At 53.4% G+C, this 26,965-nt stretch overlaps 1 protein-coding gene across 1 annotated transcript; it reads left to right on the top strand.

Moving 5' to 3' along the window:
* The first annotated feature begins 11,788 nt into the window (after positions 1-11,788).
* On the top strand, positions 11,789-25,510 carry CLEC2L (C-type lectin domain family 2 member L). Its single transcript, XM_013049303.2, has 5 exons — positions 11,789-12,413; positions 19,552-19,626; positions 21,813-21,979; positions 22,817-22,917; positions 24,846-25,510. Exons 1-5 carry the CDS (start codon positions 12,224-12,226, stop codon positions 24,955-24,957), a joined length of 645 nt encoding a protein of 214 aa, XP_012904757.2. The 5' UTR covers positions 11,789-12,223; the 3' UTR covers positions 24,958-25,510.
* The last annotated feature ends 1,455 nt before the right edge of the window (positions 25,511-26,965 follow it).

A 26,965-nucleotide genomic window follows, 5' to 3' on the forward strand; every position in this document is an offset into this window, starting at 1 on the left:
AGCCTTCTGTGGCCCACGCTGGCAACACAGGTAATGAGCTTGGCACTTAACGGAGACCAGGAGCACCAGACAGTAACATACACTGATGCTAACACTGCCGCAGGAAGCTTGGCCCGGTCAGGGGTGTCATTAGGCCCCACCCTTGGTGCTCTTGTGCAAACGCTTTCCCAGCAGCAGGAATAATTCCCCAGACGCTATACAGTCCCGCATGGTAATGAGCGTGATTGCCAGACTGTCAAATACAAGGAGAGGGAAGGCCAATGAGAGATGGTCAGAGCACACGGTAAGGTGGGGATCTTCTCGGGGCACTGTAGGTGTGTGATTGAATGACCCACGCTTTCTAGATGACATTAAAGAGAAAATGCAAGCAAGTTGAGAAAAAGAAGCTTCTCTCCCCAAAGTAAAAGCCATGTCCATCAGTTAGTGCAGAAGTGACCTCTACGGGCACCTGGGTGGCTCAGTCATTAAGCGGCTGTCTTCAGCTTCGGTCATGATCCCAGGGTCCTGGGATTGAGGCCCACATTGGGCTCCCTGCTCAGTGGGAAGCCTGCTTCTCCCTCTCTGCTCCCCCCTACTTGTGTTCCCCCTCTCTCTGTGTATTTCTGTCAAATAAATAAATAAAATATTAAAAAAAAAAAAAAAAAAAGAAGTGACCTCTGCAGGGGAGACTACTGATCTCTGGCTGTGAAGGAAATCTACTAAAGAAAATAGTTTTAAACAGTTTGTTAAAACTTCCTATTTTACTTCTGTAAAAGTTGATATCCCATTGTCCTTTTTATAATGCGGACAGAACTTTCCCTACTATGTACCATGACTATTACCCATTATCTCTATCTGTAGATCTATATCTATTCTCTCTGTATGTAATAGGGTAGAGTGGTGGAGGAGGGTCAGACAGATGGGAGCATGACTGAGAGAGAGAGAATATTCGATGAGATTCTGTCCTAATTATAAACAGGTGAATCCTTTGGCCACACAGAAGCCACGTGCCACTCAGCTCTAGCTGACATGAACAAAAACCCTCCACAGAGGGGGAAGGGCCTTCCATCCCTAACAATCTTGGGACCAAGTCCATGGGCTCCATCAAGGTCCCTGCTTCTCCAAAAAGAATAGGCACTTCTATTAGAGGGACCCATCAGAGACTCCAGGCCACAGGGGACCACATCATATGCCAATTCATGGCTATTAGAACCTAGCCTGCACACGCCAAATTATAAGTCCATATATATAACCTTGTGAGGAAATTCAAGGTCCAAACCAGGAGATGGACCACGGTCAAGTTTAAAGGTCTTGCTCCCTTTGCTAAAAATTCTCAATTTCATGATGAACTTCTACATGGTAGAAGAAAACGGAATTTATTGTTTTAGCATAAAGATGTGTGAGAGGAGGAGAGGTCAGTAGCTCTCAATCGGTTTGTATCTAGCTTCCTCTGAGAATGCAACAAAAGCCAGAATCCTTTCCCTTTTGTAGTAAAATACACACATTCTGCAGTTTTCCATTTTAGGGGTTCAGAGATTACAGGCCACCCACAAAGGGCAACGTAAGGACCTCTGGGCTACAGGCTGAAGGTCTGACCAGCGGCTTCCTGATTCTACCACATCTTTGCCCTTGAAGCCTCCCCAGGCCGTCAGTGGCTGGCTCTTCCCCAACTACCTCACCAGAGCCCCAAACTGGGATGACGGATGACTCTGTACGTGACAGATTTAAGTAATTCAAATGCCATGATTGGGATAGCACGACAGCCCCTCCAGCCACAGTGCTGGAGACTTAAACACTGATTTGCAGCCAGAATTAGGACATTTCTGCAAGCAAAACCCATCAACTGAAACAAGCATTTAAGTTATGGTTAACCTTAAGGAGACCTTCACGATGATGATTAAGAGAACTTATGATTTGAAAAGCCAAAGGGGCAAAGGGGCTGTGAGGTCCATGACAGCTTGGGCAGGCCAGGTCTGTGAGGCCCTCTAGGGATGAACATGTCTCTGGCTACCGAGGCCGCTCACAGCCTCTTCTGGTCATTGAAACCTCCCTCTCCCTTATGGTCTGGGAACACATAAGGAAGAGACTGTCTGGCTTATCTGCCTGTCTTGGGGATTTGTTTATCTGGGGATGAGACACAATCCTGATACAAACCTGAGGCAGAAAGAAAAACTTTTTTGCAGCTTTTATGAGCTGAATGTCCCCTCCCTCCCACATCCCTTTTCCTGTCACCAAGGCAGTGGGTAGATGCAGGGGCAGGGGGGCTTTACTGCCATCTTGTTTTTTTTTTTTTTTTAAAGATTTTATTTATTTATTTGACAGCGAGAGATCACAAGCAGGCAGAGAGGCAGGCAGAGAGAACGGAAGGGAAGCAGGCTCCCTGCTGAGCAGAGAGCCAGATGTGGGACTCGATCCCAGGACCCTGAGATCACGACCCGAACCGAAGGCAGCGGCTCAACCCACTGAGCCACCCAGGCGCCCCTTGTTTGGGGTTTTTAATGGTATCAGTTGAATTGTGTCTTCCCAAATTCAGATGTTGAAACCCTAATCCCCAGAAGCTCAGAATGGGACCTTCTCTGGAGACGTCATTAGTCAACGTGAGGCTGTTCTGGGGGCCTAATCCAGTATAACTGGGTGATTATGAAAAGGGGAGATCGGGACACAGACACGCATCCTGGGAGAATGCCACGTGAACACAATGGCAGGTGGGTGTGATGTGTCTACAAGCCAAAACCCACCAGAGATCACCAGCAAAGCCCTGGAAGCTGGGAGAAAGGCCAGGAGAGCCCTCAGAAGGCGCCAGTCCCGATGACTGGTTGATCTTGGACTTCTCGCCTGCCCCCGCATCTACCCACTGCCTTGGTCCACACCACCCAGGCTGTAAGTACTTCCTTGCAGCACCCTGAGGAAATGTGTATGTTTCCCTGGTCCTCTGGTGGGCCAGGATGAAACACCTCACCCTAACCACCTAGATTTTATAGACCAGATGGAAGAAACATAAACCCACCTTTGGGCCCTCCTTAACATTTGTCTGCTGGGATTGTAACGACCTTTCAGTGTAGAGATGTGTCTTTGCACCTAAAGGATTTGGGGAACAAGAGAAACGAGGGCACGCTGTTCACAGCTCGGCTTAAGGAAACAGACCAGAGTCAACAGAACAGTGCAAATACGTGTTTTTTTTTTTTTACCTGAAAAACCTTACAATCAAAAACCAGGCTTCTATAAGTGCACTGGCATTGTGCCCCACCAGTGCCCTGATGGAGACCACAAATACCAGAAAAGGTCTGGCTCTCCCGCTAACACACTGTGGACCTCCAAGGGAGTTTCTACTTGTGGGAGAAGTAGGTGATTGTGGCCCACAGAAACCAAAGAATCCTGGGCTGGGGCTCCACACAGGAGCCTTTTCTCCAAAGACAGCCACCTAACTCCCCAAGGGTTGCAGCCTGCTCCTCTTTGTGCCTGAGAAGGAAAAGGTAGCCCCTGTAGATGGGCTCACGGAGAGCAGGTGAATCTGAAGAGGGCTCCCCTTCCTCTGGGCAGACACAGCCCTTGCCAGGTTGCACGGCTCTGTGATCAGGTAAGAACTGAGCTCCGGATCCCAGTGCCCACCCCTCTACCACCACCAGGTGCCCTTGTGCAGTGAGCAATTTGCACAAACATACATGGCAGCTATGCTTGCTCTCTCTGTTCGTGGTTTGCATCTGCTTCTATTAAGGCACTGATCACATATGGGTGGGAATTTGTCCTGTTGCCCAAGAACGGCAGTGAAGGTCCAACACTGGGGCTAAGAGGTGCTAAATGCCCCATATTCGAAAGCGAAAGAACCCCAGCAGGCCGACCAAGCCAATCTGCAGGGCTCATTGAGTGGTGCCTACTGAGAACTTTCTTTCCCTCCCAATAGAAGATCTTGCAGGGAGGGAGGGCATCCGCCTTTGGGAGTACAGTGCTTGCAGAGAGAAGCTAGTCCCTTAAAGGGGGTGGGTGCCTTTGTAACAGCTGGCCAACCGGTCTTAAGGATTACCTTCCTTCAAGCATATGCCCTCCTTGCTTGCTGACCTAAGTCCCTTGGTCTGTAGTAGGACTAACTTTCTTGGAGATTTGCAAACCACTGGCCTTGGGGATGAAGGACCAGGCTTTCCCAGAAGGTCAGCTGCCGCAGATGCCCACAGGCCTGTTCCAGATCATGCCAACAACAGGACTACACCCCTGCACACCTAGTTTTCCACATGCAGCTCCCTTCTCTCCCCTCCCCTCTTTCTGTCTAAAACCCTCTGGCTTTGCTTGGACGGAGAAGATCATCTTTGAGACATCAGTCCGCCAGCTTTCCAGCTGCTGACTTACCGAATAAAATCACCTTTCTTTTCTTACCATCACTTGTTTTGAGGGTACGGATTTTCCAGTAGCGAGCTCCCCAACCTGAGTTCAGAGCCCGTACTGTCCGGTAAACCTTTCCCTCCACGAAGCCAACCTGGAGGGATGCAAGAAAACCCCTAGTGAAGTTTCGGGGTGATACAAATAGGCGACTGGAGTCTCGTCCCCACTTGTGCTGCAGAGCGCGCTGGTTCCTTGGGTCTGCGGGGCAGCCAGGGCAAGTGGGGGGAGGGGGGAGGCCATTTCAGGAACCTAATTTTGCCCTGAGCTGCCGTCCTCTGGAGGTGGCACTTTGGGAGGGCAGGCCTGTTGGGAGCTGGTGCAGCTAGCGCAGCTAGTGGAACCCCACCTCCGTCCCCTCCGTCCCCCTGAACACCCTTCCCCGCTCCGACAGAGGGTGGGCTTTCCTAAGCCAGACCTACTTGCACACAGGCCGTCTGCCAAGTGTGGGCTCTCGGAGCGAACCTCACTGGCGCCGCGGGCACCTTCTTTTGAAGACCTGTTCACACGGGGCCTTCCTTAGATGTGGCCCAGGCCCCCCCTTCCTCTGCGTTGGGGCCCCGGGCTGCGGGGTGCAGACAGGCGAAGGGCCACCAGTCTGCCTCCCCCCACAGGGCCTGGGAGTGGGTCCAGTCCCCACCCCAAAGCGTTCCCGCACTAACCAGAACGTTCCAAACTTGGAACGTCGGCGGGTTTCCCGTCTGAACGCAGCAGTATACCCTGCTGTCACTAGAGGGCGACCCTGTGTAAAGGGAGCGCGGGAGGTCGCGGCTCCGCGTTCCCGGCCGGGATGCCTGAGGCGGAAAGGGGTAAGCCGGACGCCTTCCCGGCGGCGGGGTCCGCGACTGGGACTGAGCAGGCGCCAGGCGGCTGGGGCGGGCGCCGGCGTGGTCTGGGGCCCCGCCCTCGGAGGCGTGGCTCTGGGGTGCAGCTCCGCCCCCGGGCCCCCATGTGTGCTCCGCCCCTGCCCCTGCGCCGCGCTACCCGGGTGGTAGTCGGGTTTTAGATGAAGCGCTAAGTCCCGGCAGGACGCGAGCCCTGAGAGGAATAGAGAGCAGGTCCCGGCCGAGCAGGGCTCCTGAGGCACAGACCCCGGGCTCAAGGCCACCCCCAAGGCGGGAGCTGTGCATGAACTGCAAGACTCGACCGCAAGAACAGTCTCCTGGAAGCCCCCGAGTGGCTCCCCACCTTGATAGGTTTACTGTCCGTTTACTGTCGGTCCCCACTCCCGCCCCCACGCACACTCCAGCTTACACCGCCCGAGCAGGTGCTCAGTAAATACTTGGACGACGCAGGAAGTTTCCTGTGATTCTCCACACCGGCCCTCACCTGGGGTTTCTCCCTCAATCTCCCTCTGGGTACGACCGCGCTAGAGTCTGCAGTTCTCTGGAAGGGTTCCCTGCAACCACACGCTGCTGCTCCAGAAACCAAGTTCTGGGGTTCTTGTTTGTGGGGCTTCTGGTCCTCCGAGGCCGCTCCCCTTCCATACTGGCTACTCCGTCTGCCCCGTGGTAACTGAATTCAGGCCCCAGGGCAGGATGAGGAAAAATACCAAGTAATAACAAGAGTCCGAAGTGGTTCCTGCGGTCAGGGACAGAGTCCACAGCGGCTGCTTGTCTTCCAGAGAGATACTGCCCAAGAGCTGCTTGAATCTCCAAGAGTTCAAAAATGACAATAGTTCAAGAGACATTAATGATGGTCACAACTGTTTGGGGTTGCTTGTGACATCTAGTGGATAGAAAGTGCGCAGGACCCAACCCTCCAACGCCACCGCCTGACAAGAATCTTCCAGACCAAAAAGTCAACAGTTTGGAAGTTGAAAAACCCTGGACTATAGGGATGTTTATTTGGTTCCTGTGTTGTTCCTTTAAAAAAAAAAAAAAAAAAAAGTCTCAGCCCAGTGCTTTTCCTGTGCTTATTCTCATTCCAGAACCACATTTTCCTTGTCTGCTGTTTTATTTCTTATCTCAGGACCCTCTTCCAAACAGTTGTGTTACCTCCTATCACTTCTGGAACATTGCTGACTATTCAGTGATGTTGGGACAACAGCAAAAGTGCAGTGAGAACTGGCAGCCAGGCTCTGCTCACTAGGTTAGGGGAATGTTCTACACCACTGTCCGAAATTTCACCCGTACACGCCTGCTGACCGTGGACCTTTGGTCACTCACAAGAGGAAAACACTAAGACATACTCAGACTCACTAAGACTCACCCAGAGTCTTATTGTGGTATGTTGTATTAATTTTATTTAAGAAGAGGTTTCGACCGCAGATACTTCTGGGTGAGTTTAAGAATCAGCTAGAAACTGACCACCCCAGCTCATTGCCTAAAGTGGCAGAGAGATCAGTGCCGATGGGTGAGCACAGGTGCTGACATCCAAAGGCCTCCTGGGGGCGCTGTTCTCTCTTCAGAACTGCACTCCCCAGTTGAGGGCTGGTGCTTCCAAGTGTCTCTGGCTCTGTGTGACCCAAACTCACGTGGCATCCACTGATGTGTTCAGTTCATGGCTAATCCTGATGCTGACATCAAAACTTCTCTCACGTTCATGCCAGGGGGACACACCGACTCAGGAATCCGGCTCCGCTGATTTCCTGTCCTAACGAGGAAACCAATTGGAATATTTCCGACCAGGCGGGCCCAACTCCACAAAGCACACCCTTGGGCAAACTTTACAGGTTACTCTGAATTATTAATCCTGTCTATTATTACGCTCTGATCTGCAGACTGTCCGCTTACACAGTGTTCTTCACCTCAAAATCAAGTTGAACCATCTCAGAGAAGTTTTGACCCACTGATTCCACTTCTAGAAATTTCTTGCACAGAAACACTCCTACAAGGGCACAAGATTGTATGTATTAGAATGTTCATTGCAGTGTTGTTTGTACTATTAAAAAATTAGAAACAATTTCAGTGTCCACCAATAGGCAAATAATGAAGTAATAATTTTGATACCTCCATACTTTATGGAATTCTATGTTGCTGTTAAAAAAGAATGCAATAGGGGCACCTGGGTGGCTCAGTGGGTTAAAGCCTCTGCCTTTGGCTAGGGTTGTGATCCCAGGGTCCCGGGATTGAGCCCCACATTGGGCTCTCTGCTCGGTGGGAAGCCTGCTTCCTCCTCTCTCTGCCTGTCTCTCTGCCTACTTGTGAGCTCTGTCTGTGAAATAAATAAATAAAATCTTAAAAAAAAAAAAAGGAATGCAATAGAGCTATATGAAATGACAGAAGAAGCAAGCTGCAGAATATATTAACTCTACTTTTGTAAAAAAAACTATAAGTATTTATTTTACATATATTAAGAAGTACTTAGGAGTACACACTGTATACCAAAGTTTAAAGAAAAGTCATTTTTTAAATGTATACATTGTTTGCATGAAAACATCCTACTTAATCATTTTACAATAGAAAAAGTGTTTATTTTTGTCCTTGTAGGAAAAAAATACAAAATCAGATTTGGTTTTTTTCCCCAGCCTGTACTGGTTTAGTTTTCTGTCACTTGCTGGTTCCTATTACCCTCTAGGGAGCGGGCTAATGCATGAGGCAGTGGTTTTTGGCAGGATCATTATTGAAGACATCATTCCCATCCCAAAGCCCATCTTTTGGCCAAGACCAGCTTTTCTTGACTGCAGACTTTGGTTCCATCAGGCAATACTAAACATAGTTGCCTTGTCACTCTCAGAGCTGGTATCCGGGGCACTCACCCTCGTGGTGAATGAGACCTGGTGGTCTCTCACTCAGGAGTGACCTGAGTCTCTCTAAAGAGAAATAGAGACCACCAAAAGGTCAGCTTCTACCTGCTGGTGGGGCCCTTATCAGGAAGTTCTGAGGGCCAGGACTGGACACACCGTCAACTTCTGTATTCCCAGCCCCCACACAGCTCCCAGTAGGTCACTGATGGTCAATAATTGTTTTTTTAAACCTCACTGAGCAGGAAGCTCAACATGGGGGCTCGATCCCAGGATCCTGGGATCATGACCTGAACTAAAGGCAGATGCTTCACTGACTGACTGAGCCACCTAGGTGCTCCACGGCTCAATAAATGTTGAATGAATTTAAGGAGGAATTTTTTATTCCCGTTGACTTGATTTTCATGTATCATGGGGAAAATGGGTGTCTGTGAATACGGCTGGCAGTTCCTGGATGGCGAATCAAGGTTGTCTCCCCATTTTGTAAAGTTGTGAGCAGGTAGCCTGAGTACCTGAGTGGCACCTGGTGGAGTCAGAACAGAGGAGAGCCCACTGTCCCTGGACTCAGAAACAACACCATGGAGTTGATCTGACACACCTTGGTGATTTGCAGAATGTGCCCGCTACGCATTAACTAGATATAAACAGTAATCGCCCTATACTGATAAGTGGTGTTAATGGCCTAAGCAAACTCCTTGGGACCAGGGTGCCAAAAAAGGGCCCCGGTGGGCTTGCAGCTGCCCTGAAATCCCTCCAAAGACCCTTTGCATCCCAAATCTAGGCCCCCTCTGTTTCCAAAAAGGGGTAAAGTCCCCCGACTTGCGCTCTCAGAGCCAAGCCCTCTGCTTCCCTCTCCTTCTGAAGGTCTTAGCAGCCTCTGCTCCTGACCAAGGCGCATGGAAGTGAGCTCTGCTTTGCCCAGACTGGGCTAGCCCAGGCAATTGCCTCTCAGTCAAAACCTCAGCCAGGTCACAGATTACACGCACGCAGCCATCATCCCATGAGGCAAAAATTCTAACACGGATGCACTGAACGCAACTTAAAGGTGCAACCTTGTTGGTGGGTGTTTAATGAAAATGTGCAGGTACTCAATTAAGCTTTCAGAAGGACAGAAAACAAATAAACAGAGACTTCTTTCCACCATCCACACCCCAGTGCCACTGTACAGAGATAAACACCTGTTCACTGTTTCTCGTGTATTCTTGCAAAAATGTTCACACAAGCACACACTCACACACATCTTGGTAGACGCAAATGAGTTATACATTATACACACTCTCCTGCATACTGCTTTCTTCTAACTTAATTTATCTTGGAAGATTGTTCCCAATCAGCATATGCTGACTGACCTTATTCTTTTTAAACAGCTGTATACTATTCTAAATATACAGCATATAATTGTTTGGTTTTCTTGCCAGCAGGCTCTCCTCTTCCTTCAGGAATATCAGCCTACCTTTCCTTTGGGGAATCATCTCTTCCTCCCTGTCAGTCCTGTGACTTGGATGGGGATGGTTCTGACCCCATCTCTGGCTTGGACATATGGCCTGGACCTTACCGTAATGATTGAGTCAGTGACGGACACGTGACCCTTGTTAGGGCAATGCCAGCCATGGCATGGACTTTATTCAAACTGTTAAGGAAAGAGAAGTCAGTAAGAGACAGAGATAGGACTGTGACTTGAGCAGTAGATGGTTTTGTGACCATTCCACTGCCTTAGAAGCGCCCCCAAATCCCAAGGGAATTGTGTTATCAGAGACACTGGCATGTGACTCGCAGTGGCTGGTGTGAGCTAACCCCCTCCCTCTCCCCTCCCTGCCATCTCCAAGCCCTGCTGCACCAATGAGAAGCAGACTGTGCCTCGGCCCCCCGGGTGCAGAGAAGATGATGTGGGGATTCACCAGCTACCGCCTTGCCCCTCCTTATTGCCGTGGTCACATCCTTTAATTCTCATGGATTCTCATCCTTCCTGAGGACAATCTTTGGAGTAGCTTAGGAAAACCCTGGGCTGTGCCAAAATCTTTGCTGCTTCAAAGATTTATTCACCATTTTTTCACATCTTTTGATGTACGCAGCCTGCGGAGCTAACCAAGGGCGGGCTCATTTCCTGGGCCGTAGTATCATCGGCGGGGTGTCTCACATTCGGCTCTGGGATTGGAAAATCTCTTGCCCAAAGTATTTTGATGATCCCCACTATTTCCCACTCCGAACATTCTATTTGTGTGCTCCACTTGGGGGTCACAGATATGGGCTAGATATTAGGGCATGGCTGAGGATGAAAAAGATTCGAAGTCATCACCTGGCCTGAGAAGGGGCTGGTGGAAGACGCTGGATCACAGGCATCACTGGGAACCTGTTGGTAAAAAAGAGGGGGCAGGGCAGGGGAAGTGGTCCTTTCCTGCTGGGAAGACTTGTTCCAGCAAGATGAGCCATGGGCCAGAGAGAAACACTTGACAGAAGGGAGGCTCTGCCTCAGCAGAGAAACATTGCTTCAGTAGAAAGATACCTGCCCCCCAACCGGGTCCCGCTGCCTTCCTGAACCCAAAGAAGAAGGACCTTGAAGACCCCGTGGCTTGAGCGGAGTAGCAGTGAATCGTACAGCAATACTCACATGGACTTGGCAATGAGAATTTGATTGTTGACAGCCAAGAATAAACTCTGTGAAGGAGACTATGCCAAAATACAACCATGCAACAAAATATGTTCAACTACCAGTATTTAGTTTTTCTTCTTTTTGTGTGGTTTTACAATTTTTCACTTTATTCACTTATGTAAAGTGAAATGATTATAAATAATCCGTTCCTAGCCCTTTTTCTGCCAAGACCTAGGACCTCCCTGGTGTCCCACAGTGATGGGCATTCTGGCTGCAGATCTTAGGTGATTTTGTGGACTTGTGGGCGTGCACCAGTGTGGTGGGAAGGCAATTTGGTTTCTCAAGCCCAATCCAACGGAATAAACCGAGAAACCTACAGCTTGTACACAGATTAAGCTCTCATTCCAATGGAAAAACAGGAGTTGAGGATGAGGAAACAGATGTGGGATTGGGATGGGAGAGGGAACATTCAGGGGAAGGGCCTCAGGTGACTGTTTGTCAGTCAGGGAGGGAGAACAGGTGGAGTGAAGGTCATTGAGGAAGCCTGGGCCTGGGAGTGAGAAAACCCACCGTCCACACACCTGCCCGATGCAGCCTTCAGAAATGCCCTTGACTTCCAATTTTCAACCTAAACCGGGGAGGTGGTCAGCTCATGTCTGTAAAAGTCCCTGGCGCTTGGGGTGCCTGGGTGGCTCAGCGGGTTAAAGCCTCTGCCTTAGGCCCAGGTCATGATCCCAGGACCCTGGGATCAAGCCCCGCATCGGGCTCTCTGCTCAGTGCAGAGCCTGCTTCTCTCTCTCTCTCTCTCTGCCTGCCTCTCTGCCTACTTGTGTTCTCTGTCAAATAAATAAATAAAAAATCTTAAAAAAAAAAAAAAAAAAGTCCCTGACTCTTAACGGATGCTCTCCACCCTGAAATGTTGCCCCACCTGTCCCCATCAGACCTTTGCTCTCTCCTTTGTCTCCTGGGTCAAGGGTCTGGGCCAAGTGACAGCCCTACCCCTCTGCTCCAGCTCCAGGACGCCAGAGGAAAGCCCCTCATTTTCCTGAAGTCTCGCTGCACCATCCCTGTCAACTTTATTTCCTTTTTACAGAGGACAGGCCGGAGGCTGGGAGGGCCAGCCGGCTTAGAGGACAGGTCTCCGGGCTCCAGGATCCGCGCTCCTCTCTCTGCAGCATCTGGCATCCCGCCGAGGGCGCGGGTGGCCGGCGGGGCCGTGGCTGTGGGGCTGTCCCTGCTCCCTGGCGCCTCCTCCCTCCCCGTCCCCCACCCGCACCCCTCCCTCCCTCCCCGCGCCACCCCGCCACCCCCGCTACCGCGCACCTCCACCCGCTCCTCCCCGTGGCCCGGCTCTGCGCGGAAGCTGCGGCTCGGCGAGGGCAGGCGCGGCGCGCACGGCCGGCGGAGGCGACAGCGACCGGACACAGGGCGTCCGGCGCGGGGAACCGGGCTCAGCCCCGGCCTGCGCGAGCCGCGGCCCTCGTCCACCCGAGGCTGGCCTGGGGGGCCCGCAGGGCGCGCGGAGCGCCGAGTGCGCGTCGGGCTGGGCCCCGCACCCCGGCGCAGGAGCGCGGGCGCGGCGCGGCGGAGCGCGGGGCATGGAGCCGGCCCGGGAGCCCCCCGCGCGGACCCGGCCGCCGCCGCCCCCAGCCGCCCGGCCCGCGCCCGCCCCCGCCGCGCCCAGGCCGCGCTCGCCTGCGGAGGTGGAGGGCCGAGGTCCCGAGGGGCTGCTGCGGCGATCCGGGTCGGGTTATGAGGGCAGCACCAGCTGGAAGGCGGCCTTGGAGGGTAAGAGCGGAGCGACCCTCCATCACCCCCCGCGCCCACCCCCGGCCCCTTGGCCTGGGGACCAGGGTACCTGGGGACCTGGGAGGCGGGTCAGAGTCACCTTGGCCAAGCTCCCGGAGGGGAGGGCGGAGCGCCCGGGGGGATTGACTTCAGGGCCCTCAGATGCCACATGGTGGAGGGAGTGGGGGATGTAGCTAGGGACCACCTATGGTTACAACCTTGACCCTACCTAGACAGCTAACTTAGCTTTGACCTTGGGAGCAGGTTTCATGCTCTGAGCCCCAATCTCCTCCAGAACTAAGACGGGGTGTCAGCTACTGAGCGGCTCTCATCTGATGGGCATGTTGAGAGGGCGGCTGAAATCTGTAGTAGTGGAAAGGTTTGGGCAAAGTGACAAAAGCTCTAAGCCCAGAGATGGTGCCCATGCCCCGTGGGAAGTTGGGTGGGGGGAGGGTGCTGGTGGTGATGGGGACACATAGGGAGGGGAGATGTCGAGAACATGCCTTAGGCTCTTCCTTGCAAGGTCATGAGTGCCACATACCCCTTCCAGACAGATGGGCTGAGGGAGTGGCCCCTGGCTAGGGGGTCACTAGTACAGTACAGTTACTAGTACAGTACACTAGTACAGGGAGCAATAACCAAGTGGAAAATGGATTTCAAGTTCATGAGTTCTTCTGGAGAACTTTGTGGCCCCTGGTGGTGTGTGGTGTGGGAGATGCTGCAGCTGGCCTGGGAGAGTGCTGGCCTTCTGGGTCCTCCTGACAGCCCCAGTCCAAAGGCTGAGGATCTGGGCAGTATTAATCAGGGAAGCCCAGAGCCGGCGTCACCCAACCCACAGGGACAAAGTCTTAGAACAGGAAGGCTTCCTGGAGTAGGTGATGTCTTAGGTGTGGAGAGAAGACAGGGTGCGCCAGGCTCAAGGACTGACACGTTCAGGGACCAGGGTCCCGGGACTAGCCTGTCCCTTGTGTCAAACCGAACTCTGGAGTACTAGGATGGGGGGAGGGGTGCGAGGAGATGCATCTGGAGATGCATCTGGAGGGCCCAGACTGTGGATGGCCACCCAGGCTTTGCCAAAGAGTTTGGACTTTGTTCGGCAGGCGGTGTTGAGAGGTTTTAAGCCTAGAGTGAGCCAGTGGGTTTGCCCTTGGAAGAGTGGCCAGGTCGGTGAGGAAGGTGGGGTGGTGGTTGGGGGTGGGGGTGGTCGAGGTGGGCGAGGCCTAGCCATTACTTGCCAGCGCAGGTGCCTTGTCGCAGAGGGAGAGGTGGGCACAGGAATGCCAGCTTTCCACCCAGAGGCTAGAGGGCCAAGGGTGTGGACAAACTCTGCGCTGACTCTGGAGGGAGGGGCAGTCCCACGCCGGGATGGTGATCCCAGACAAAGGAAGCAGAGATGTTGGATCACGGAGTAGAAGAGCCGTTGCAGGCTGGGAAGAGTTGAGCTGAATAAAGGTGGACAAACCCCTCTCTCTGCCGGGCATTGTTGGATCTGCCTGTGATCCCTGCTTCCCTCCCGCCCAAGTTCTTTCTTGAAGTTGCTCACACCTTTTGCCCGTATGTCTTCATTCACTCCTGAGCGCTCCTGCAGGGTCTGCCCTAACCTAACGCCAGCCCCGTGACGGTTAGGACCACTTCAGGGGGGATGTGGCCTCTTTCAATGCCTCTCTGGCTTGCTGGTTCCTATTTTACCTCCTGCCCCGACTTTGACCCATTCTGCTTCCTGCTCCTCACCGGCGCTGGGCCAACCACCTGCAGTTAGGCTGAAGAAGGCAGGAAAATGGCCCAGTGACTGGCTCCTCCACCCCAGCAGAACCTAGCTGCTCCGTGCTTCATGCTACTTGTGTCCAGCCTTCCAGCCTTGTCTTGCCTGTCCCGGTGCGGCTCTTTACCAGGTCTGGCTCTGTGTCTCTTGCCACCTCTGGTTCTCCCCTTGGGCTCCCAGCAGCTGCCCACCCTTGATGCCTGTGGTCCTCGAGGGCTCAGCATCTGAAGCTTATGGACATTTATTTACTTTTTTTTTTTTCTTAAGTAGGGTCCGTGCCCAGCTCAGAGCCCAACATGGGGCTTGAACTCACCACCCTGAGATCAAGACCTGAGCTGGGATCAAGAGCCACCCGGCATGCCACACCCCAGCGCCCCCCAACCATGGGCTTTTTCTACAGTAGTTTTAGCATCTGGGGTCCGAGTCCAGGGTGTTCTCCTCCACTGGTGCTCTGAGGGTCTGCTGGGTGTTCCCTTGACCCTCCCATCTCCTGCCAGAAGAGGGGAGCTCAGGGACCGGGACTGGTCTCTCCAGTGTGTCACCCTGTGGACAGAAATCACAGGACTCGGACCGAGGCAGGTTGGTGAGGTACAAAGAACACAAAGTCTGGAGCTGGGTAAACCCACCTTCCGCCACCATGGGCTAGCAGCTTCTCAAACTCATTTGAGCCTCAGTTTCCTTATGTACCAAACTCGTTAATGATTTCTGCCTCTCAGGGCCACACAGAGGGGTAGGCTGTGCAGGTGACCCCTCTCGCCTGCTCTCTGAGCCTGTGATGAGGGAGCTCAGGTGAAACACTTGGACTTCTGGTCTACCTACCTTGAGTCGGCTTCCCCACTCCAGTCTGAAGTCCGTGTAATGAGCCCGGTCGGCTGACACTGAGAAACACCCGGGTTGGGGTGACGGGTCTGCGGGTCTGGGAATGAACGGCTGTGTGGCCCTTGCTTAGCCAAGTACCTGTCTTGAGACAAGTGGGAGATTTTTGGACTTGACCAAGCTAAACATTAAGGGGCCCTGAGCTCCTTTATTTCCAAGCAGCTGACATCGCAGAAGCATGTGTTACGCCGGAGCCCGGGCCGGGGGCTTTCACGATACTGTCCCATTTAATCCTCACACATACCCTGCTGGGGCTGGTGAGTGTTCTGCAGGTGAGGAAACAGACTCGGAGGGGCCAAGTGTCTTGCCCAAGGACACAGGTTCGTTGCTAAGGTGTGTCTGCCACAAAGGCCCCCTGCCCTGAGAGTTCTTGTTTCATCCCGCGTGGACCAAGGATTCTGGGCTTCGTGAGGCTCGTTGGACAAAACTGAAGTGTGTTTGGAACACGTGTAGCTCTCCTGCCCGTGCTCCCCTGCCATCTCCAGCCTGGACATATTTTCCTTCCTCATGGGTTAAGTGAAATGGAGAACTTCTTCAATTTAAACCGGGATTAGAGCTCAGGACTCCATGACTTTTCTTAGATGAACAATTAGCTCTATAAATAGAAAAACAAACAGAAGTTCTCCTGACCAAGACTTCTCTCCTGGTGGCTGTTCACTTTTCCTTCCACCTGCCCCCCAGCCGAGGGGGAGGGGCTGGGAAAGATGACCCAGCGCTTTGGCCTGGGTTCTAGAAAGACTGGGGTGACTGGAGACGGGGATATTTCTGGTATCAGGGGTGGGATGGAGAAGAGTGGCCTGGAGGCGGGGGGTATGGCAGGGGACAGAGTGATTCTGCATATCGCCAGGCTATAGATTTTCCAGGGCTCACCGATTCTGAATTTTTAATGTTGAAAGTTTCTTGATTAGGCATCAACCCACAACTTCCTGATCAAAACCACACACATGCATTTAGCAAAGTCTTTTAAAAATTTAAAAATTACCAAACTCTACATTTGATAGTTTCAAAGAGTCACGACTATGCTCACCAGACTGTGGCTCTGATAACTGAGAGAGGTCAGTGGTGAGTCTCTTCTGCGCCCTGGATGTGAGGGTGAGGGGTCATCTGTCTGGGTTGGGAGCCAGATTCTCAGCGGGCCCTGCTGACATGACGCTTACATCGCCTACCTTTATAAACACAAGCTACTGCGTCCTCCAAGTCCGACTCTTGTGGACCATTGCCTAGAAGGAATGATAATTGAGTTAGACACATCTTTTAGCTTGAACAGTATCTCCCCCTGCTCTCCCAAAGAGCTGTGTTGAAGAAGCTGAACCACCAGCTCCTGAGAATGGGACCTTATTTGTGAATATGGTCACTGCAGCTGTGACCAGTGAAGACAGGCTCCTGTTGGAGTGGGTATGCTCCTAATCCCACAGGACTAGTGTCCTTATAAGATGACAGTCAGATAAAGACAGAGACACCCAGGGAGAAGGTTGTGGGATGAAGAAGGTGGAACCTGGAATGAGGGGACCGCAAACTGGGATGAGGAAGGTCACCAGCAAACCCTCCGAAGCCGGGAAGAAGCGAGCAAGGACTTCTTTCGTCTTCGGAGGGACTGCGGCCCTGATGGCGCCTTGACTGGGGACTTGTGGCCTCCAGAAGTGGAAGACAAGAAATTTCCGGTGTTGTGAGTCATCTAGTCTGTGGGGTTTGTTACCACAACCCTAGGAAACGAATACGACCTTGTTTTGGATTGTCCGGCCCCACAGCCATCTTCTGCGAGGGCAGCAGTGAGCAACGAGATGGGACTCCCTCGAGTGTCCTTTTTCTGTCCCCGGTGCTGTATCCAGAGCAGTTGTCCCCAGGAAAGAATGAAGAGCTCCTGGGTTCTGGTGGTGTTGGAGAAGCACATGCAGATTCCCAGCACATTTTTCCTCTTTCCTTCCGGAAGCCCGCTGATACGACAGTAAAGGGATTTTTAAAAGGCTGTAAGGACAACAAGAAGAGAGAAGACAATAGCAATACAGTTGGGAGTTAGGCATCGAGGAGGAGTAGCAACTGCTCCCACTGACCTGAGAAGGCTCAGAAAGCCAAGGAGCAACCTGAGTCACATGCAGGGGCCCCCGAAGTATGGAGATGGGGGGCCCCAGTCATCATGGCAGTGAGTGAAGAGAGGTCTGGAACAGGAGGGCTGGTTGAACATTTTAGAAAGGGTTCAGTTGCCAGGTTCTCTTCCCAGTCCTGGTAGGAGCATGGAGCTAAACTTGAGAGAGGGTCTCTAGAGGACAGGACATTTGGGGACAAGAAATTAAGGGGACATTTACATAATGAATGCTTAGGATGACCTCTCAGCCTCTCTTGGTTAAGCCCACACTCTTCAGGAGGGAAACAGAAGAGTCTTCTCCAGGAACTCTGGCCCACCCGAGAAGAAAAACCCCAGAAGGTCAGCACTCACAGCACCTTGAGGACCAGCCCAGCCTGGTCACTCTACTGACACCCCACAGCCGATAAGCCCCTCCCCGGTCTCGGAGGCTCCAATGGACTCTTTCCTCCTGCCTTAACCAGGAGCAAATCACCAAGCATCTCCAGACATCTGAGGAACCTCGATGACATGGAAACTAGAGCCTAAAACAAATGAAGAGAAACAAAACAAAACAAAACAATTTAGAGGGAAAAAGAGACTACGCAGGGAGAAATAAGCTTTCTGCCCACCTTTCCTCTCCTCCCCCTCCAAAAAACCATCAGTAATATCCTCAAAGAGATAAGAGAAAATATGGCATCATTTTTGAAAGAGATTTATTTATTTACTTTAGGGGCAGTGGGGCGGAGAGAGTCCCAGGCAGACTGTGCTGAGCACGAGTGTGGAGCCCGAGGTGAGGCTGTGTCTTACTGCGCTGAGGTCAGGACCTGAGCCCAAACCAAGTCAGACGCACAACTGACTGCACCACCCAGGAGCTCCAGTATGGCGTCATTAGAAGCAGGATGCTGGGGCTGCTGGCAAAGAGAGATTCTAAGGTGGCAGCGAGCTAAGACAAAATCAGACCGTCGCCGCAGAAGGTTCTGGGGGCCGCTGCTTCAAGAACATTGTTATGGACTGGACGTTCATGTCCTGTGTGTCAATCAGCAGATGAATGGATAAACAACAACAGTAAATACACATATATGCATATATACATATGCGTATATTCATACAATGGAATATTACTCAGCCATAAAAAGGAATGTCATTCTGACACACGGTACAACATGGATGAATCTTGGAAACATTAAGGGAAATAAGTCAGACACAAAAGGACAAATATAGTATGATTCCACTCATATGAAATCTCCAGAATAGGCAAATTCACAGAGACTGAAAGTAGATTAGAGGTAACCAGGGGCTGGGGGAGATGGGAACCAGGAGTGAAAGCTTAATCAGCACCGAGTTTCTGTTTGGGTGGGTGGTGAGAAAGTTTTGCAAAGAGACAGTGGGGATAGTCGCACAACATCATTAATGGAATTAATGCCACTAATTGTGCACTTAAAAATGGTTTAAAAAGGGGCGCCTGGGTGGCTCAGTGGGTTAAAGCCTCTGCCTTCGGCTCAGGTCATGATCCCAGGCTCCTGGGATTGAGCCCCACATTGGGCTTTCTGCTCAGCAGGGAGCCTGAATCTCCCCTCCCCGCCGCCTGCCTCTCTGCCTACTTGTGATCTCTGTCTGTCAAATAAATAAATAAAATCTTTAAAAAAATCATTAAAATGGAAACTTTTAAGTTATGTCTATTTTATGACAATAAGAAAAACCTAAATAGGGGCACCTGGGTGGCTCAGTCCATTAAGCGTCTGCCTTCTGCTCAGGTCATGATCTCAGGATCCCGTGGTCAAGGCCTGTGTGGGGCTCCAGGCTCAGCAAGGAGCCTGCCCCTCCCTCTGCCCCTCCCTCTGCTTGTGCTCTGTCTCTCTCTCTCTCTCTCTCTCTCACTTGGTCTCTCTCTTTCAAGCAAATAAAATCTTTTAAAAAGAGAGAGAAACTTAAATAGAGCCAATGTCTAAAATCTAGAAGGGTTCTTCATTAAAAAGAAAATAAAAATTTTCAGTGATAACAAAAAAACATATAAAAATTAAAAAGGGAGAAGGCAAGGGATCGGGGGAGGTTTTGTGAAGAGGATGGAAGGCGGGGGGCGGGGGCGCGTGGATTCCAGGGGTAGCAGTGGAGGAGAAGAGCTCTGGGGGCAAGGACCCAGCCCCTTGGTCTGTGAGGACGGGCCGGGTCATTTCAACGTGAAACCGGGAGCAGGTAGAGAAGCAGCAGGAGGCAAGAACTGGAAAGCTCTTCGGCCCAGAAGGCAGCGAGTGCAGAGGCTCAGGGGAAGGGTTGTAGGCTACAGGGGCATAGATTCTGACCTGCCCCCCCCCCCCCCAGAATGGCGGCCTGGCTTCAGCCAGTGGCAGATTCCCGCGGTATCAGGACCTGGGGCTTGGCAGTGGGGCGTGGTGGTGGGGTGGGTGGCCGGACACTGAACCGCTTCTTTCTCTCCTCAGACACCACCACACGTCTGCTGCTGGGGGCCATCGCGGTCCTTCTGTTCGCCATCCTGGTGGTGATGAGCATCTTGGGTGAGCATGTGCAGGCTGAGAGCACCCACCCCAGCAAACTCGGGTCTCCCTTGGTAAAGAAAGGTTCCAGACATACCACATATTCCGCGGGGCCCAAAGCCTAGAAAACATTGTGCCGTTTCTAGGTGAGAGTTTAGCCTAAGATAATATATTCACATGACAACTCTCTGTGTCCCCTTTACTAAGTCATGTGGGGGCGTGGCTGGGTGGCTTCAGTACCATTCCGTACGTGCTGCGAGGATGCAGAGCCAACTTGAGGTGAGACAGGCCCTGCTTCTTGGAGGAGACGGTTTGGGGACAATGCCGGTAAAGATCACGGTCATTCGTTTAACGCACATTCGTGGAGCCCTGCTGTGTGTTAGGCCCCCTAAATGCAGAGGATAGAAAACAAAAAAAGAAAGGATGAATGGGACACCATCTCCCCTGCCCAGTAAGGAGGTGTCACGGGTAGGGGGCTCCCCATGGGGGGACCGTAAGGGAGAAAGGAATAAAAGAAACGGAACCCTTCAAGGACAGGCAAGGCTCTAGGACTGGGAGATTGGGCTGCTTTTTATGGATTCAAGTCCAAGTGTGTGGTGCATTCCGAAGGGTTTGCAAAGTGGTTTCAGTACCTCTGTCTTTAATCTTTGAGAAGCACCCAGAGGCGGGCGCCGTGGAAGGGGAGAGAAGTCCAGTGGCAGCTTTAGCTCCCACCAAATCCTCCCCTTCGGGCATGCACATTAATCAGAGGATCTATAAGTTTTTCGAAAAGAATATGGTGACCACCGGTGCCAGCTTGGATTCATGTAGAATAATCACGACAAATTAAATGGGTTTCCTTTTGTCCTCACGCTAGGTTGGGGAGGTCAGAGCAATGCGAAGAGAGAGTGTATTGTGATTTTCACAAAGCAGCTGAAATGTACCCATGCCATGGGCAAGACTCCCAGTGGTCTCGCGGCTCACTGAGCAGACAGGCTGGACTGTCGATTATTCGATTGGTGTCGGTGTGGCTATAGGTCTCTCAGGGCTGGGGTACCACGGGCCGGTTCTTGGCTCTGTCCCTGTCTACACTGTAATCAAACACATGTATGGAAACAAAAAGATACCGATGGATTTTGTCGGTGATACAAGGATGCTCAGGGTGACAGATGAAGGGTGCTTAATATGAGAGGTGGGAAAAAAATCAAGACTATAATCTATCTTTCAAAACGCAAATGAGCCAACGTGAATGAGATAAAGGTGGAAGAAATAAAAATAAGACCTTCGGACAGATTTAAAAGGTGACTGATACCTGTTCTGGACACAGGGGAGAGCTGGCTTGGAAACAGATCCCATGAAAACAATCGAAGGGTGTGTTCCGCCCGCCCAGGGAAGTGCACGTCTGCACGTACCCGCCGATTCCTTTCCTGGAAGCGGTCTGCAGACTGGCAAGCCGGCAGCCACTGGAAGGAGTGTGGCCGTCACTGTTGCTGGGCCTGGGGCCACAACTGGCATGTTCCAGTCTGTTCTGGGGGCAGCATTTGGGTGCCGATGTGGACACATCGCAGTGAGCCAGGCAGGATGGAGAAGAGTGTGGACAGTTCCCCTGCAAGAAGCTGTGGAAGAGAGGGTGTCTGTTTAAACCTGGACGAGGGGAGGCTGGTGAAGGTGGGCCGGGCTTGCTCTGGGTCACTCAGAGGCCGATCCTAGGTCTGTATGGCTGCGTCCCAGAGAGGCAGGTAGGACTCAGACCCGAGAAAGAACCTGACAGCAGCGCAGTAGTGGACCAGGTTGAACTGTTAGCTAATGAGGGTGTGGCCAATGAGATCAGACCCTCGGAACCTGCCGAGGGTTCCCACTGTGGAGAGCGTGTACACGTGGCCTCCAGGTCCTTCCTAAATCTGTGTTTCTGGGCTTACATGCCCCCAGGGAGTCTGGGGAGAGAGGGGAGGTCTTGACCCAGGGCTGAAACTGCTGGCACTTCCCCTTGGCGGTCACGCCCCTGCCAATCTCCCCAGTTTCCCTGTTTATTGGGTCACCAACCTTCTCCCCCCGTTGGGCACCGTGAGAGGGGCTCGCCTGGGGAGACGGCTGCACCACGCACCCCCGGAGGGCACCAGCGTTTGGCAGGTGGAGGGAGCGTTGGGTCACCGAGTGGGATTCCTGAGGCGGGAGCCAGGCATGCTGTCAGATTTGAGTCCGTCCCCTCACCCCCGTCTCCCCTTCAGCTTCCAAGGGCTGTATCAAGTGTGAGGCACCCTGCCCGGAGGACTGGCTACTCTACGGAAGGAAGTGCTACTTCTTTTCTGAGGAGCCGAGGGACTGGAACACGGGCAGGCAGTACTGCCACACCCACGAGGCTGCGCTGGCTGTGATTCAGAGCCAGAAGGAGCTGGTGAGCACTGGGCCGGGGGTGACCTCTGGGGACAACCCGACTCCTAGGGTGTGGCGTCCCTTGCGACATGTTTCCAGAGCATGCGCAGCATGGGGTGTGCTGGTGAGCTCCGTGGGGTCCGAGCACGTCTCCAAGGGGCTCCTGTTTCCACCGCCATGTGAAGGCCAACGATTTCAATCCAAGGCTGGCTTGCTGAGCCCAGCTCAGTATCCTAAAGTGTGAGCATCTCCAATTATAAATGCCCTTGTGAATGAGGAACACACTGGCACCTTCTACGCGTCCAAATCAGGGCGTGAGCTCCCGCTGAACACCCAAAACAGTTTTCTCAGTAGGAAAGCGCAAGAAACACAATGAGTCTGTTGATCTGTTTTGGATTTTGAGGGTAACAGTGGTATGGAAATTCAAAGTTGCAGGTAATCGCAAAGTCACTTCTGCTTGTCTCTGATACACAGTGTAGTAGTATCTCCCTGCTGCAGAGAAGGCGGAGAAGCCAAATGAGTGTTGCAGTCTGTCCCAAATAATCCATTAAGTGGGCAATCCCAGGCTTCCTGCCAATCAAGAACCCTGACTGGTTGGCTGGACCACAGAGCTAGGAAGACAAACCTTGTCCAAGGCTTCCTGGTCCAGTGGGCACGCTCGCAACTGCTGGGAGAGGGGTCAGCGTGAGTGCTGGACGCTCGGTGACCCCAGCTCCTTGTTTGCAGGACGCAGTGAGGGATCCCCCTTTCAGGGTCTTTATATCCCGGGAGCCAGTCTTCTCAGCTGAGGTTAGTCCAGGGATGTATGAACAGTTAGGAAACCACAGATGACTGGGGTTTCCCTCTTTCCTTGATACAGGAATTTATGTTCAAGTTCACACGGAGGGAGCCCTGGATTGGCCTGCGCAGAGTCGGGGATGAATTCCACTGGGTCAACGGCGACCCGTTTGACCCGGACACGTGAGCTGAGGCTTCATCTTCTGGCTGCTGATCTTAGGCTAGGGGAAGCCTGGCCCCCCGGACACAGCCTCATGAGGGAGAACCAGTGGGTTTGTGCTAGCTAGAGCTCTAACCTCCAGGGTCAGCAGCGTGTGACCGAGAGAATGATAATGAAGACGGCTTTACTTCTCTCCCTCTCCGCTAATGTCCAGCCTGGTTTGGCAGCTCCACTGTATGTAATCATCAGAGCTTCCTGCTGCGGGGCCCAGGCTCTTTCCATCTTGTGGCTCCCCGTCTGGGGAGCGGCTCGTCTGTGTGGCTCCGTGTGGCTCAGAGGAGAGAGAAGACAAGACCCAGATGTCCCTTGGCGTTGTCCAGAACTTAGCCCCATGACCACAGCTGCCTGCTGGGGAGGGTTGGGATGGAGCCTCTATTCTGGGCAGCCGGTGTTGCCTAAACATTAATCTTATGGAAGAAAGGGGCTCTGACGCCGGGGTACCGTGAACACTCCCTTAGAGAAAACAGCACCTGAGGATGCTGGCGGTGTGAGCAGTGGTGGGATTGCTTGTGTGGCCCAAGGGATGTGGACGTGAGAGTGTGGTGGCATGGCAGGTGTGCGATGACAGGGACTGATTTGTGGAGTGCTGGTGGCAGGGGACGTGCGTGGTGGGGGTGGTGACTGTGTGTATGGGGGGAGCAGTCCAGGCTTAGGGGAGCACGGTGGGGGGCATACAGGGGAACAAGAACCTCAGTTTCTAGTCCAGCCCCGAAGGCTGGAAGCATAGGCCCGGAGGAGCTGAGGGGCGGGGTACAGCGGCTCACCTGAGGATGATGATGCAGGAGGGTCCCCAAGGCAGGAGAAGTGGGAGGCACCCAAGACCCCCAGCCCTCCACCATGGCTGGGAGCTGGTGATCAGCCACTTTCCCATCCAAGGCGGGCTTAGGGCTTAGCGTTCAGGCGATGAGCAATCTGTCAGTGTCTCCCTTCTGGCGCCTGTGCCCTTCGCTGTGCACCCCTCTTCGTCCTCATTCTTCCTTCCTTTGTTTCCTTTTCCTTTTCTCCTTCCTCCCAGATCTATCCTTAGAGCTGCTGAGAAGTCTTGCACTTTCTGCCTCTCTCTCTCTTCTTCTGGAAGCTTCCTGCTCCCTGAACCTGGGAGAGCCCTGGAGGCTGGGGTCCCCAGTGTGCTCACCATCTGCCAACCAGAGGACCGTTAGGCGTGTTGCTCTGGCACTGTGGTGGTCCTGCCTGGCACCCCCTCTTGAGGTCATTTTGGTGTCCTCTTGTGAGACCCCGGCTCCAGCCCTGGCAGGGATGTCAGGTCAGGGTGACTAAGGTTGAGAAGAAATCTTGTAATTCAAAAGGAAATGATTTTAGGTAAAAAGAACCCCCATCCCCCCATCTACTGATGACGTCAGCCAACACCAGGGTGAGTCAGGTCCGCTCCTGTGAGATAGCTTCATTTGGCTCGTCTCTGCTGGGCTCTTCCTGTGCTGGACGCTGGGTGCTGTAGGGGAGCCCAGATGAGGGGGCATGGAGCCCACTGTGTGGGTGCTGACCGCCTGGGGGACAGGCAGGGACAGACGGACACAGGCCTCCATGTCCCACGGTGCCGGCAGCTGCTGTGGGGAGGGAGGCTGGGCAGAGGGTGGTCCTGACCCAGATTCTGACTCATGGGACGAGTGAGCTGACTGGAAGGCTGCGGAAGCAGGATGGGAAAGCGCAGGGCGTGTTCAGGAGACGTCTGTGGGCATGCTCAGGATGGCTGGAGCTGTGGTGCACACAGCAGGCAGACAATGGGGGGACACATTAGAAAGTTCTGTAGGGGCTAAAGGTATTAGAAGGTGGATCCAGAGGGAGGGACAGGTCGCAGGGCCTCCAGGGCCACCCAAAGACGGGCTTCGTGTGCCAGGTTGTAAGCGCCTGCTCTCTTGTCTTCTGGCCGCAGATTCCCCATCTCGGGCCTGGGAGAGTGTGTCTTCGTGGAGCCCACCAGGCTGGTGTCAACCGAGTGTCTGATGACCCGGCCCTGGGTGTGCAGCAAGACGGCCTACACGTGAGCGGGGTCAGGCCAGAGGCGGGCCTCCAGCTGCGCTCCGAGACCGGCCTGGCCCCAGCTCATCTCCACAGCGAAGCAGTGGAGGGTGCCCTCCACCCCCGGCCCCTGGTCCAGGTCCCACAGCCCTGGCTCCTCATCTCCTTGGCCCCAGGCAGGTCCTGCGGCTCAGCTGTTAAATCCCACGTGCTCAGTAGTGTAGGCATTCCCAAGACACACACACGCACACGTATACACGCCTGCACAGGCATGCACACAGTCCCTTCTCAAGTTCAGAGTCCACTCTTGGTCACCCCAAGTCCCTCCCTGGCCCCGCGCTGGAACATGTCTCCCCCACGCGGCCCTGGTGCTTGGAGGAAGGGTGGGCGCTGACGCAGACCGCGTTTCTGTCTGCACCGTCACGTCTCCCCTGGGATCTGGGGAGGCCAGCAGGCGGGCTTCCCCGGCCCCCTCTATCCTCCCTCTCTGCCTGGCCCGGGGTTCTCAGGCAGGCTCCTGCTGTGTCTGTGGTGCTGTCATGTTGGTCACTGGCAGAATAAAGAGAAGACTGGCATCCAGAGGAATCGGCTGCCCTTTGTTCCAGGGTCATGGGTTGGGGGGGTGGGGAACAGAGGCACACATCTCTGGGGGCCTGTCTGCGGGGAGCCACCACTGAGATGCACCCGATCTAGCATGGCAGGTGATGACGTGTAGGAGCCGAGGACCAAAACCCATTCTGTGGCCTCAGGACCACTTAATGTGGCGGGGCTGCCGAGTTATTCTTAGAGGCTCGGGGATGTGCTCCGTCTGGGTCCTTCATCACTGTGCAACTCAAGATGACAAATTAATTCACATCACACTTACCATGTGCCATAAACCACGCCACGCGTGGGGAGCAACAGCTTTATCCCCCAAGGAGCCCACAGGGAGCAGAGGCAACAGCTTGGGAAGCACCAGAATGTTCTAGAACACACTTGAGGGATGGTTTATTCTGCCTCAGGGGAGAAGGAGGGTGAAGTGAGCAGGAGGATTAGCCGTGCAGAAAAGATGGTGTTCATGGTGGGGGGGGGGTAGGATAAGAGCATGTGTAAGTCCTAGGGCCTCTGATCTTCCTTGATCTGCCTGGGGAGGAAATGGGGGTCCAACGTTTCCCCTGGGCCTGTAGAGGCTCCAAGTGCCACCACCCCAACATACACACACACACCTGGAGCCCCAAAGCTCACCCTAGTACAGCCCAGGCTTCCCCAGCCTCCTGTCAGTGCCCCGGGCTGGCTGCCCGCGAGCCGCGAGCCGGTGAATTTGGGTCCTGGCCCACTTTCAGAAAATAGCTCAGAGGGAAACCAGGTCCTGCTCTGCTCTGCTCAGTCCTTTTACTGCTGGGTTTTCAGACAAAACTGTCAGCTTGGTTTTGTTGAACTTTCTGCCTGCTTTCCAGATATCTTAGTAGAATATGGACATTTTTGTGATTTCGTCTTTTGTCTTTAGTGGGAAAGCAGTGAGGAACCTGATGTAGAATAGAGAGGTGACAGCGACTCAGCATGGGGGTGGTGGGGCCCCGTGGGGGTGGCAGGAAGCCCACCACCTCCCCTGTGCATGTGGGAAGCCTGTCTGGGGGCTGAGGACTGAGGAAATGGTCAGCAGCAGCATCGGCTACTGGGGCGTGGGGGTTGGGGGAAGTCTCCTTCCCACTGATTCTCAGTCATGCACAGGCCATGGTCCCTCTTCCCCTCAAAGATGGCGAGGCTCAAAAGCCTTGTAGGTGGTACCCACAGAAATGTCCGAGGCAGGAAATGCTGCCACAGGGGGCGAGGGTCCCTAGCAGGGTCCAAAGGTCCGGAGGAGGGGTCACGGCCTGCCAGGGCTTCTGAGCTGTGCCCTTGTCCTGCGGTGGGGTGGAGGGGGCGCTCCGGTGGGGAGAGCTGAGCAGTGAGGGGGGCTGGGAAAGGAGCAGCGGGATGACAGGGATGGTGAACCCGTGGTATTCACATCCGTCGTCCAAAGCCTGCCACCAGCGGCTTCCAAGTCTGCACTGC

This window comes from Mustela putorius, unplaced genomic scaffold (assembly GCF_011764305.1).
Source record: "Mustela putorius furo isolate JIRA1106 unplaced genomic scaffold, ASM1176430v1.1 tig00003845_pilon_pilon_pilon, whole genome shotgun sequence".
NCBI classification, from domain to species: Eukaryota; Metazoa; Chordata; class Mammalia; order Carnivora; family Mustelidae; genus Mustela; species Mustela putorius.